Source organism: Papilio machaon, chromosome 19, assembly GCF_912999745.1.
Source record: "Papilio machaon chromosome 19, ilPapMach1.1, whole genome shotgun sequence".
NCBI classification, from domain to species: domain Eukaryota; kingdom Metazoa; phylum Arthropoda; class Insecta; order Lepidoptera; family Papilionidae; genus Papilio; species Papilio machaon.
Genome location: NC_060004.1, coordinates 4,326,476 through 4,340,346, shown reverse-complemented (window position 1 = coordinate 4,340,346; position 13,871 = coordinate 4,326,476). Strand labels below are relative to the sequence as shown.

The window sequence follows — 13,871 nt, the reverse complement described above, 5'->3', positions numbered from 1 at the left end:
ATAAATTAAATAGTCACTATATATTAATACCAGTATTTAGAAGATTAGACTAGGCATTAAAAATGTAAAAAAATATATAATTAATTTTATCAAACTGCTGTGCAATATCAATAAATATGCTATGATGTTCTCTAAAAAAAATTAAAATAATTACAAATTAATAAATTTTAAAATTATATTTGTGTATTTAAATATGGTTCGAATGGCTTTTATGAATTTTTTTCTTTTATTTATGGATTTAAAATTTATTAGAAAGTAAGTAATACTGTTTGAAATCAGTAGATGTACTTAAATGGCAAAAAATATGTAATCAAAAAAAAATGTATTAGCAACTTTAATGTAATAAATGTTTATGAAGCAAAGTAACTTGAATTTAAATTATCATCGCTTATAGAAATAAGAACTGTACAGTTTAACGTAGCCTTGCAAAAATAATTCACATAGGTGACTACTGTTATCCTTCTCAAAACTTCGGTCTAGCTTTTGGATAACGACAATTTTCATCTTCTATTAACTACTCTACCCCACAGTTTCTGAGTGATTTATTGAACTTTTAATGAAAAGACAAAATTACTACCGCCTGTATCCGTTAATCTCATTTTTAAATTAAGAACGAAACAAAACAAATGATGGTTTGCGTTCAATCCGAAAAACAGAAGACGATCAAAAGTAGAGATACTTTTGATCGTCTTCTGTTTTTCGGATTTTTTCGGAAGAAGAACCCCTCAATAAAATAATACATCGTTTACTTAAACTTCTTATATTTTTATTAAATGCATAACAGTCATTTTAATATTAAATATTTTCCTACTTACATGAATTGAGCGACTAAAATATATAGTCTACAATCACAAAGATGTTAGTTCACTTTGTCAATGCAGAATTATTTAGTTGTCAACATTAGAAACTAGATTTCATTAAATAAATAAATGCCTTTTAATGTACAAAGCTTAAAACTAAGAAATATTATTTTACAACGTATACTAATGTAAATTTTTAGATAAGTGTTCGATAATTTTCAATTCAGTACATTTTTTGGACTATATTGTGATGTAAATTAGAGAGCACGTTGATATCCAACGTAGAAATTTTTATAGCCTAATTAGATTTATTCAAATTATTTTTTATTTTTTAGATCACGATAATGTCTTAGTCAGATGGTTGGAAAATTATGCTAGATAGATACTCGTATCACTTTTGTTTTTGGGTCAAAATTAATAAATTTAATGTACATTCTTGCACCTTAAATATGTGAACCGGTATTTAGTAGGAAGATAGACCTTTTTAAAGGTCTATGAATGTCTGAAGACATTGGTCCAAAATCATGAGAAAGTTTTGAATTATTTAATTCTAAATTTTGAGCATTATTCGTTTGACTTAAATTGTAGCTCTTAAGTTTGAGTTAAAGGTATTCAAACCGATATGTCTAGGTCATTATCTAGTACTTTTAATGCACTCATTTCACTCCTGTAATACTTCTAAACCAGGGTTTATAGTATGTAGTTCTCATATAGACGCCGGGTAGAAATCTCGCTGCACACTTGATGCCGTGTGATACAGTACCAACTAACACCCATCTTCCATCATCATTCCTCACTACTAAAGGACCACCGCTGTCACCCTGGAAATTAAATAATTCAATTGATTATTATTAAAGATTAACTAAATCACTAAACAATTATGTTTGTTGTATGTTACAATTTGTAAATTTTTGCACAGAACTATGTATTAATCGCGTCATATTAAAAACGGTAGTTTTAACTCCGATAATAGTTAATACATATGTACCTTTTCTCAATCGACAAATGTAATGAATTTTTGTATATGTGTGCGTTTGGTAGAAGCTTGAAAATATGTGAGTTAAAACTTCCCGTGAATTTTCTAATCAGAGTGTAATTCATAAAATTTTATTTTCCCATGGTCCATAGTTTTGTTTATGCACCCTAACATTTTTGGTAGCAATTTTTTTTTATTATGACTATCACTATGTCTTTTTCATTAACTTAGCTTACTTTTCAAGAACATTTATTATCAAGAAACAATTACCTCACAAGAGTCCTTCTTCCCATTAGAATATCCAGCGCAGATGAATGAATCAAGTATTTTCTTGGCGTGTCCGGCCGTTTGGAACATGTACTGGCAATGACTGTTCTCCATCACCGGCACCTGGAATAATAAGCAATACATTATCAGATCGTCTCCACAGACTTATACTAGATTGTATTTGACTTGAGACTGAAATAATTACTAGATATATGTGAGACGAATTTTAAATAGTAACTTTTCCTCCTAGGACATATTTACAGGCACCTGACGCAAAACAATGAGTGGTAAAATTTAAAATTACCTGAACTTCTTGAAGGATTGCGGGAACACCACCGCCGTATTTAAGTCTGCCCCATCCCGTGACTGTTGCCATTCGGTTTGTAAAATCAGCATCATCCGGTGGCATACATATGGGCACTGAAATAAAAATGGGCATTTCATAGAACATTGTTAATATAAACTCCTTGGCGAATTCTGATAGAACTAATTTTGATTCAAACTCACCGATATGTGGTTCGTATTTGATTGGCGAATCCAGTTCAAGTATAGCTAAATCGTTTTCGAATGTCGCAGCGTCGTATTTAGGATGTGGTATCACTCGCCTCACGTTCTTTGCCACTGGTCTCCTCGGCTCCAAGTTGGTAGATATGTCATTCTCACCGAAAACCGCTACCAATGACCCCATGAAGCTGCTAAATGAAGGTTAATTTTAGTTGCATTCTATGAAAAAAAAACATTAAAACGAGCTATATGGTAACTGAAAAAAAAATGATATTCAAACTAATATAAAGGAAATTTACGTAAATTTAAGACAAATTAGAGTATAGAATGATCTATTCCTACTACAAAGGGACAGAATCTAAATATTCGTAATAAAAATAAAGAAATAAATTATTGAAAAAACTTATAACTATACTCGTATACTTAATATAGACAAATATTAAGTACTAAAAAGTTAAAAATATTATGAATCGATATTCGATATCCAAACATACCCTGGTTGACAATGAGCTGCAGTGGTGACAAAACGATTAGTGATCAGAACTCCTCCGCATTTATTCTTCGTGAACAGTCCTAACCAGGTTGACTCTCTGATGAGCACCTGCCACGGCCAGTCGCCGAACGAAGCATTCTTTCCGCCAACGATACGACCTGATTTTACTAATGGTCGTACGCCGCATACTGAAATTTGTTCATTATTGTTATTATTTTTTTAATAAGAAAACTTAGAGGCAAACGACTAATATAACTATAATTTTAAAATGTTAAAAACGGCTAACATTCACATATAATTAATCATCTGGTGCCGTCACTGTAACACGTTGTTAGTATATTTTTATTTTATTTTTATTAATAAAATGGACAAAATCAATGTGACTTTTTTGAGTATTGAAAATTTAATATTTTACTCGTATTCTTTGGACTTAATTTAAAAAATACTCACGGCTTCTATCGTCGTAGTTAATTATTTGCTCCGTGTAACTTTCTGTTGTTATGTCATCGTAAAGTTCAGTTGTTGTGCTGGGAGTAACAGTTGTGGTCGTCACCTTTTTGGTTGGCTTAGGCTTTTTGGTGGTCGTTACCTAAAACAACATTTATCACAGGCCCAGAGCAAGCCCACTTTGTATTGACAGTGTTTATCACAAGAGGATGCACTAAAGATTTATCGACTTTTATGGAACGAAGGAGAGAAATTTTTGATTAAAATTACACACTACATCTGCTTTATTAATCACTATTACTTAGTTTAAATTATCAGTTATTTATTATTTAGCTTAAAGTTATGTTTATTGTTAAAATTGTTTTATATCATCACAATCTGCTGGCAGGCTTGTAAGTTTTTCTTACCGTTTTCTTTGTAGTTGTTGGGACTGTAGGTGTTGTTGTTGGTCTTCTTACGGCTGTTGTTAACCTTGTAGGCTTTTTAGTTGTTCTTACAGGTGTTTTTCTAGTAGTCGTAATTCGATTAGGTTTTTTTGTGGTAACAACAGGTCTTCGGGTGGTAGCTGGTGTTTTTCGTGTGGGTCTTAAGGTTGTTGTTGTTTTAGTATCTTTAATTATAGTTGCGTTAGGTTTTTTATCAAGTATGACAATATCGTGCAGCTCTTGGAATGTGCCTTGAAGACTTCCAACAATCTTGTTGACGAAGAGGTTCATTTTTTCATTTAATTTATCATCTTCGTGCCAAGACGGTGTTGTAAATTCTAATTCTTGTAAATTATCTAAATCATTGTCAATGCTTGTGTTGTAAGTGACTACATTTGATCCGGTAGCATTGAACATAGGGTTTCTCACTGGAGGGAAATTTATTAAGTCATCAGTAGAAGTTTGTAGTTCTGGTCTCATTGTTGTGGGCGAGTACAACTCTGTGTAAGAATCAAAACTTGGTATGTCCGATGTTAAAACTGAGACTGGTTTTGTAGAAGACTTTACTGGGTATGGCGAAGTACTTGGTGATGGTTTTGGAGTTATAACCACTGTAGGCGATGCAGGCTTGTCAAACTTCTGAGGTGGTTTATTTACATATATATTATTTGTAGATTCAATAACATTATTAACTGTTATTTGATTAACCGGTTTTTTATAAGGTTCTTGTGATATTTCAACGAATTCAGGTTCTTTGTCTCCGGGTGTTCCGGGTTTGCTTGTTTCTAAATTATTTAAAAGAATCACAGTCGGTGTTGCACTCGAAAATGTGTCCTGAGCAACGTTGTAAGTAGATATAGTGTTTAGCGAATCTGTTACAGGTTTTCGTGAGGGTTTTACACCTGTGACGTAACTAGTAGATGGCGGTTTTCTAGTTGTAGGGGTTGGTTTTGTTGTTGTCGAACTCACATAGCTAAAGGTAGTAACAGTTTGTCCAAATTCACTGGGGTCATTAGGATATCTATTGAATGCCTCAATCGCTTGACTAGTAGACTGACTAGGTTCAGGAGAAGAGAAATCGGGTTGAGGCGCCTTTTCAGGTATAGTTTCTTGAGATATGATATTAGGAGTTGTATAAATTATACTATAAGATGGTTTACTTGTCAAAGTTGTAGGTCTCTGTGTAAATGATGTAGCACCTGATGTGTACCAATTGTTGGGATAAGACGATGGTTTCATAGTTACATAATGTCCTGTAGTAACACGATGTATCGGATAAGCACTACTCTGATAAGATTGGGTAGATGACGGAATTGGCGAAGATTTGGTTTCTATCATATCGATGGTGGCATATGAACTTGGCTCTTCCTTCATACTAGGCGTGCTCTCGTTTAACATTTGAATGATGCTATTTATTGAAGACAGTTCAGATATTTTTTGTGTTTCTTTAGTTACTGTTGGTACTTCTACATAATTTTCAGTAGAAGGATTTTCAGATGTCGGTTTATTAACTGGTTTTGGTCTAAATATTGGTTTATACACTGGTCTGTGTGTTGATATAGTTAGCGTTGGCGTTGATTGTGAAGTTGTGGAAGGAGCTACAGTAGGTTTCGTTTGCATCGAAGAGACTTGTATGTTAAAGTCAGATGGTCGTGCAATATCTTCAACTTCTGATCCATCTTCATGCAAAAGTATGGTATCAGGGACGCCGTGTTCTATAGTACTATGCGTGTAGATACTATCTGGTTTGCCGGGCTTAATGTAAGCAATGTTACTATCTTTAGGTGGAGTATTTAATAGAGTATTTGTAATGTGACTTAGTCCTTCAGACAATATCTCACTTTCAGTACTATAATTAGGTTCAGTAGTAGTTATCGTTGTAGTATAAACATTTTTATCACTTGGTCTATACCCTGGAGTTACTACAGGTTTAAAGCTATTATGCCATGAATCGAGTTGTTCGAAACTATCATATTCTTCTCCTTCATTTTCCATCTCTGAATAGTCCGTATAGCCGGGAACGACTACTCCGGGACCTTTAGGAATATGAGACTGACTATCTGATTTGAGTTGACAACAAGCACCAAAAAGAAATCCATCCATACACGTTCCAACGACCTCTCCACCTCTTTGAGTACATTCGTGATTGAACATGCATATTGTATTTCCTCTATTATATCTGGCCGTTCTTGATGCTTTACAGTAAGTTGGTGTTATTCTGTAACCGCCAAAGAGTCTTCTTGCATCTGAAATAGAACATAAATGAATGATGAATGAATTGGATATACAACATAAAGTTTAAAACAGATATCACAGTCACCTGTTATAAAGAAAATAAAAAATCCTATATTATTTGATTTATTTGATATCTGTTAGTTTAATATTGGGTACAAGGACGTTATTAATAGCAAAAGTTTTTTTTAGTGTTTGGTGAAGAGGCAAGCAAGATAGATCTTTTTCCTCGTTTGGCTTTGTGTACTGCATCCCTTGAAATTGGGGAGATTTGACGATAGATTAAGATATTTATTTCCACGTTCGCCTAAAGACTAATAACAAATAATCATCTAGTATTTAATTTAGATTTGGTGGTAAACTAAATAACGCATGTCAATATAATAAAACACTGATTACATTTTTACCGGATGTTGTAGAGTAAGTAGTATTTACTGATATTGTATAAAGTGTTATTGAACTGGTAACTAGTTAAAATGATGCTACCGGAAGAAACATAGTATTAGTATACAGAATTCGAAGTGCACCTACATTACGCCGATGCGTTCTGAATATTAAACGAACGATTTGTAAATTGTATCGAGAACATTAAAATAGCGATCCGCTTTCTATTTGATTTTTTATCTGCTCCATTTAAAAGTGAAATTGTATTGGAAGTGACCATATACAGCTAAATGAGAAGATACATATGGAGTGAGTTTCCACTATCGTAACACATGTATGACAACACTGTTGCCATTCATTTCATTTTCTTTTTTGAATATACATTTCTAATACAAGTGTCACAAACAGTTGATATTGACATTTATGTAATGTATAATTTCTATATGTTTATGAAAATAAAATATAGTTAAACAAATAGTTATATGCTTATTTATGCTCATATTAAAGCATTAATCGACGTAGTACAGGGATGGCGAACCTTTACGTATCAACATGCCATTTTTCAAAAGAATTTTTAATGAAGTCATGACGTGTGATCAAATTCATTTCACTTTATTTCGCAGTGTAGCGACCAATTTCGCTCTTCACATACATATTTTTTTTGTAGTACATAATTAATATTGTAATCAGTGTGTCCAAAATATTGTGTCGCCTGCCATTGGTCTACCACTACTGATTTAGTATCTTATGTATGTCTAATAAAATTTATTTAATACATCCAGTTAGCAAATTATGCATCTGTGTATCAATCAGTTATTCATTCATATGCAAATTAGTACAGCTATTGATTCGACAAAAATCATTAAGTGAAATTTATTCCAAACAATTATACAAGTACTAGCTGTCCGTCCGCGCGCATTTAAAAAAAATTTAATAGCGGTATGAATTTTTTCACGCCTTTTAAACCTTCCCTAGACCTCCACGAACATTTCAAGACTAAGATAAGATAAATCCGTTCAGCCGTTATCGAGTTTTAGTGAGACTAACGAACAGCAATTCATTTTTAAATATATAGATATGTAGTATTAATGTTCAACTTCTCACAAGTGGCTACCATTACCTTACCTTACTTTCTCATGTGGACGTTATCTCTCAAAAAGTGTATACCGAAAATTCCTTAAGAATGACGAATTGTACGTAATCGGTTAGAAATGTTGCATGGCCATTATGATGTCATACATTTCTCGGTTGGATAGTGAAAGTGACTTTTGTTACTTTTTGGTAATAAAATTGCCGTACTCGATACGGCGTAATAGAAAGTTATAAAACCGTAGATTTATAACAGTTGAGTTGGTATTTAAATTCCAAATTTGAAATTAAATTTTCAATTTAAGTCTATGATAATTTAATTTAATCTTTCATGTTTCAGTCTGTTATTTGTTTATATTCATATTTGATATAAAAATATTGTTGGTATTACGTGATGAATATTGGAACGAATATTTGTCTCGTAAACAGATTGATAGATTTTGGGAAAGCATGGTTAAACAATTTTTTGTCCAATTACTTAATGAAGAACCATTAAGATTAAAATGATTTTAGACAGAACGCCACTGTAAATTTGCATAGTAACGAAACTAATTTTTTCACTGAAATTTTATCAATGTTACTATTTCATAAAAAAATTATAATTCGCATAATACGTTGTATTAATTTTCTAATAATCATTTAATAGAAGCCAAAGACTAGACAGTTAAATTTTTTATCAAGTTTCCATAAAACCTCTTTTCATAATGGCTCTATTGTAAAGTATAGTAACCGCACATTTATTAGCATAATTCCCACATTATGTGTATCGACACATTATGTCTTAGTCCATATTTAATGGTTTGCCTGATATATCTTAGATATACTCGTAGATATAAAATACAATGCTTTTAGAAAATCGTATTTTGTAAATGATAGCTGAGAAATGATAACTAGAGATAAATGCTAATAGTGAAATGCGGTTTTCTTTTTTAAATCCACGTCAATAACACGGGATAGAGACAACTAAAATTGCATGTATAAAAAACACTTCCTTCCTTTCTGAATAATAAAGTCTGGTTACACATTAGAAGCGTATCTATGCATTGCCAAAATTAGAGACATATAGATATCAAAACAATGGATAAAACAAATATCAAACATATTGAGTTGTGCTCGTGTTCGCAGTATTCAAAAATGTCAAAATGTATATCGTCGTTATCAGCTCTCATTGAGGGACTCGAACCCATGTTTGGGGAGAGTAAAATTTATGTAACGATTCCATGTGATTATAAGCAAGATGAACGGTACAATATAGTTTTGAAATAATTCTGTCATAGCTTTTAACGTATTTAAACGTCTGTACACACAATATTAATCGTTATACAATTAGATAAATCGCGAATCTATTCAGGCGGAGTCTCGGAAATCTAGTTGACAAACAGAGCGTGATAGAAACGCATACCTACCCGACAGCACGCTCGCTATCTCACGGTAAAACTGATTAGCAAGAAGAACTATGAAGAAATGAAAATATGTGAAGCATGTGCTATTAGTAAAATTCAACAGAATATCATAAGTTGTTCATGATAAAGACAGTCCTTAACTCTCTTCGTTGGCAGCTCTTGAGCGACAATCGCTTTAAAATAACTCTTGTTTCATTCCTTAAAATGCAACAATGTGCAATCAAAAAGCGTCACGTATTAAAAGTGCTGACGTATAAACAAATTCATTGAAATGCATTTGTTCTATTTGAACGCTTTTTTTTTTTAAATGGGACGCTTTTTTATCTCGCCTTGTTGGATTTTGAGTGCAGAGCGAATAGAGCAAAAGTGATTTTAACACGACGTTAAAAAGCTCCCGTGCGAATACGAGCTAATAGGGGACTTCTTAGTGCGTAGTAGTCGAATAGGCATATCGGCAGTGTAAATAGTATGTTTTGTCCGTGACACACAGTTTGGCTTTATTTGAATCAACGAATATAATTGTATCCATCTTTATATCGAAGAATACTATATAGAATACATAGACAAGAATAGAATAAAGGGCTATATCATTATTAGTTGTATTCTAGTTCTAGTTATTTAATTGAGTAAACTGATACGTTCATTTGGCATTTAAAAAGTATAACTTTTTAAACGTGTTTGTTTCATAAAAGAAAAACATTAGCACTACCAACGTTGTGTTCAATAAAAGTTTAATGCAAAAGAAAGGAATTAGTGCATATGGTTATTTAATGGCACTGTATAACAGTGAAAGTGTTTACAATATCTCACAAGTCATGATAACTTACCCATAAAAAAAACAATACTAGAAATTTATAGTAACAGCGAGAAAACAATGTGAAAGTTGTTTGTGACGAATGGACGTTAGATCAATTTGAAGCATTTTGCATTCCAATTGCATTCGATGCAGCAAATATTACAAAATTATCCTCACTTTTTATTTATTCGAATTCTATTTGTAGTTTAATGTTTTGTATCTAAAAACTTTTTAGTTGAATTATTATTTCAAGGTGTTAATTTTATCGAAGTAAGACTATGATGAAAATAATAAATTTACTTCAATGATTTCTCCTTAAAATAAGTTAAAGAATATTTTAAAATTATTTTTATCTATGTATATATCATGATTTTAATTTTTTTTCTTTCCTTCTGCTAATTTTCCTTCTGTTATATAATAGGTAACTGAATGTGTATTGACCTAACAAATAGATACTGATATTAACTGTATATATAAATAATTTGACTTCTCACCATGACTTACTCAAATAGTATGCGCGTATTAAAACAATTCGGTGAATATAACATTTATTACTGTTGTATGGACTAATTAAAAAAATTATAATGAACTATTTGACGGCTTCAGTCTATTTATTACAACTAGGATATCTGTTCGCGCGTGAAGAGTACGGTAATGTTTGTGCTCCTTCAATACTAACATCTCGGAAACTTGATAACGGAACACCGTTATCAAGTCAACGAGTTGTTTATAAAGAAAAATAATCCCTTTTTGCTTTTTATGGGTTCCTTTTAATACAGATATAAAATAAGAGTCGATCTTCTGGATTAATTGTGAGTAGCATGTTTTTAGTAACATATAAAATAAAGAAACGTGTCACTATAGTTAAGACTGAAATTATTCATTTTAGTCTGTGACAAGACATAAAACTAGAAATAAAAAAGTCACAATGAGAAAATAAGCACGAAATCAAACTAAGCAGTTGATTTAACATTTTCTCTGTAGTGTAACCAGTAGATACAATAGCCCTCATCATAGCGATAATAGTATGAAACTACATCTTGAACAAAAGGAAAGCATTTGACCTTCACAAAGACCTGCCTTATTCTTTTACCATTGTAGAGAAACTTTAAACTACAACTCGTATTCAAGTCATGATTTTGTCGTACATTGCTCGTTCGATTACATTTAAAACGCACTTCCAACTGTACTTTCGATTTGGGCAAGCGTTGTACGCTGTGCTATTCGGAAATGCTGTTGTCTGTTGGATGTTTAATAAGGCACGATAGAAAGTAAACGTTCAAGTCGGGTCGAAGAAAGTGAAAATTGTGTTAGAATAGAAAAGGGGTTACGCAGCGGTATGCCGACCTTTAAATTCTATATACAGGTGCTTGCCTGATGCCATAACTCTGTATTGTCAGACATTTTAAACACAATTACATAAATACGAACTTATTATTTTTTTCTTTTGTATTTAAATTACTTTTTTATTTTACAACAATATAACTCACGCCCGTAACCCTTAGGTAGGTAGGTGCGATTAAAAACCTCTATTTGGCGAAGCCCTTACACACTTCTCTCGCTTCTTCTACATTCATACATCTATTCAAACATGCACGTCGGTTTCGGGTGCTATAATATCGCCCTTCTTGAGTATTTTATCAATCTAGACGGCTTAAGTCCGTCTGGGAAGGCCCTGGCCGACACTACCGCTCGCTTTCGCGCCAGAAATTTCGTTCGTTAGTTCTTTGTTTTCCTTTCTTAATTTTATTTATCTTATTTATTCTTTTACTTCTTCATAGTAATTTTAATTTAATGCACATTCATACTAAAATTATAACGTAAATAAGAACTTATATATTTTTTTTAATGTGTTAATTTATCTAAAGGTGTGTCGATCGAACATTGCACAATTTGCATACTCTGTTTTAGTATATTTTAGCTATTACTACATTTTTTTAATGTTACATTCGGTTTGGTTATATATAAAACGTCACAAAACCAATAAGGGTCAATGTAAAAGCACAATTTGTAACATGTCAAAAATAAACATGTTCAAGAATTCAAAAGATAAGAGAAAAGATTTTGGGTCTTTGTTGAAAGCATTAAGAATATTGTAATCAAAAATTCCACAGTTGGGCGCAACTAAAAAACATCTTAACCCCATTAGTGCGGTGAGACCGGTCCGTCTGCCGAATGATACCCGACTTCGGGAACTGTGACCTCGTTAAAAGTATTTAGACCATTCCACGTTGATGCGGATATTATGAAGTCAATAGGAAGCTTCACAGGACATTGGTTGGGGCCCCTAGACTTTTTGTACAAGCAAATATGTGTGGAATGAGTACTAACTTATTTCTTCGCGCAAAAGTAGAAATTATACTTACTCGTATGTAAGTCCGTTCTATAGCAATATATAGTCTGAAGAGCGCGTTTGTTATGTTAAGTTGTTAATAGATATTAATTTTAATAGATATTAGCTTTGTATTATATTTAGTGTTCAAACCTATATATTTTTAAATTATTTTAATGTACATATATTTTAAGAGAAATTACGTAATAAGTATACTTTAAATTGACCTAGATTTTTAGTTACCGTATCTTCTCTAATGATAGTGTAAATACGTTTTTTTAGTTCATTCATGTTTACTTATGGAATTTCGTATGTTCCAGTTCAATCGTCACGTTACTTAACAGTTACTATGCAAAGATTTAGTAGAATAAGATATAATTTAACTATAAACTTCATTCTTTTTTTAATACTTTTACGAAGTGGTATTTTAAAAATATAATTTAGCATTTAAAGAACATATTCGTTTCTATCACTCGTACATGACATATCCACTATCAAAGAATCTATCCATACTTGTATCCATTTTTCTATACATAAGAACAATAATTACAAATTAAAATGCTCAAATATGTCTTGATTTCTAAGTTTAATTCTTTATACTTTTTAACCAAGTGCAATGGAAATAAACAAATGCAGTGCAATGGAATTTGAACTACAAAATATAAATATACAATAAAAATAAAATATTTAAGATATAAGCCATTGTGGGAAATGTATAAATTTTCTTTAACTTCTAAACTTTGTCCCGATTACAATTAGTTCATACAAAAGACTTCAACGATTTGGTGACTATATTCTCAGTAACAAAATTTTTACAAGAAAATAAAAGGAAAGGATTTTATTTGGAATTATTTTTTACATACCTCTGTCAAAATCTTGTCCTTGACAATTAAGTGGCAAATAGTCCAAAACCGTCAACAGCACAACAAAAAATAATATTTGTTTCACATCACTTCGGTATAATTTTCCAAATCGACACCTTTGGACAGTCATCTTGACAGCGTTTTCCCGCGCTATTATTTCTTCTTAAATCCAAAAAATAAATTAATACGTTTACTGGCTGAATGGCATTTCACATTATTGAATACACTTTATTTTTAATATTTAATGGCGACACCGAAACGGTTTTCTCGTCATTTTAATTACGTTTTGAATTCTCGTAACGAGTTTTTACTTCGACTACACCGTCTTATGGATACGTGCGTCTTGTACCGCGATGTAGAACCCACTAGCCGACTGACCAACTTAATACTGTAAAATAAGAAACACACATATTACCACTCGTACAATTACAGCGACAAGGTTCTAAGACATCATGTTATTCAAACTAAAACCAACTTTATTACGATCAAAACAAAGTTTAGAAAGCAAAAAATTTTTACAGTGCTGGGACTCGGTCATAATAAACAAAATCTCGCTAAACAAGTGAACGGTGAAATGAGAAATTGTGCGAGATGGACGTATATCAGAAAGAGAAAGATAGACATTTCTTCTTAAGTGACACCACGCAAACTTTTGACATTCACAAGTAGCACTTTGATTATTTGCCCTAATCTTTTAATTAAACTTTATAATAATATATCTACATAATTGTTAAAAGATATATTTTTATACTGTTTCCTGTCCCACATATTTACATATTTTTCAATAGATTATTAATCAAAATATTAATATCAGCGGTGTATTTGGGTTTTTAAGGAAGAAAATAATAATTGTAAAATAA

At 31.8% G+C, this 13,871-nt stretch overlaps 1 protein-coding gene across 2 annotated transcripts; it reads right to left on the bottom strand.

Annotated features, from left to right (window-relative positions):
• Positions 1-1,164: 1,164 nt before the first annotated feature.
• LOC106715300 (serine protease filzig) lies at positions 1,165-13,371 on the bottom strand. Of its 2 annotated transcripts, none has more exons than XM_014508571.2 (8): positions 13,012-13,371; positions 3,895-6,158; positions 3,491-3,629; positions 3,042-3,228; positions 2,551-2,738; positions 2,348-2,463; positions 2,047-2,166; positions 1,165-1,621 (listed from the first exon to the last, which is right to left on the bottom strand). In XM_014508571.2, exons 1-8 carry the CDS (start codon positions 13,139-13,141, stop codon positions 1,457-1,459), a joined length of 3,309 nt encoding a protein of 1,102 aa, XP_014364057.2. In that variant the 5' UTR covers positions 13,142-13,371; the 3' UTR covers positions 1,165-1,456. The 2 variants fall into 2 exon arrangements, with proteins under 2 accessions (XP_014364057.2, XP_045538320.1); XM_045682364.1 differs by having other exon boundaries at positions 2,551-2,735.
• Positions 13,372-13,871: the final 500 nt, after the last annotated feature.

What these genes read in the sequence shown, in the direction of transcription:
- LOC106715300 (XM_014508571.2), bottom strand. Translation starts at nt 13,141, where the DNA reads ATGACTGTCCAAAGGTGTCGATTTGGAAAATTATACCGAAGTGATGTG. An exon ending in GCAGCTCATTGTCAACCAGG is followed by an intron (nt 2,739 to 3,041) that starts GTATGTTTGGAT and finishes ACCTTCATTTAG; the next exon opens with CAGCTTCATGGGGTCATTGG. An exon ending in CAATCCTTCAAGAAGTTCAG is followed by an intron (nt 2,167 to 2,347) that starts GTAATTTTAAAT and finishes TTATTATTCCAG; the next exon opens with GTGCCGGTGATGGAGAACAG.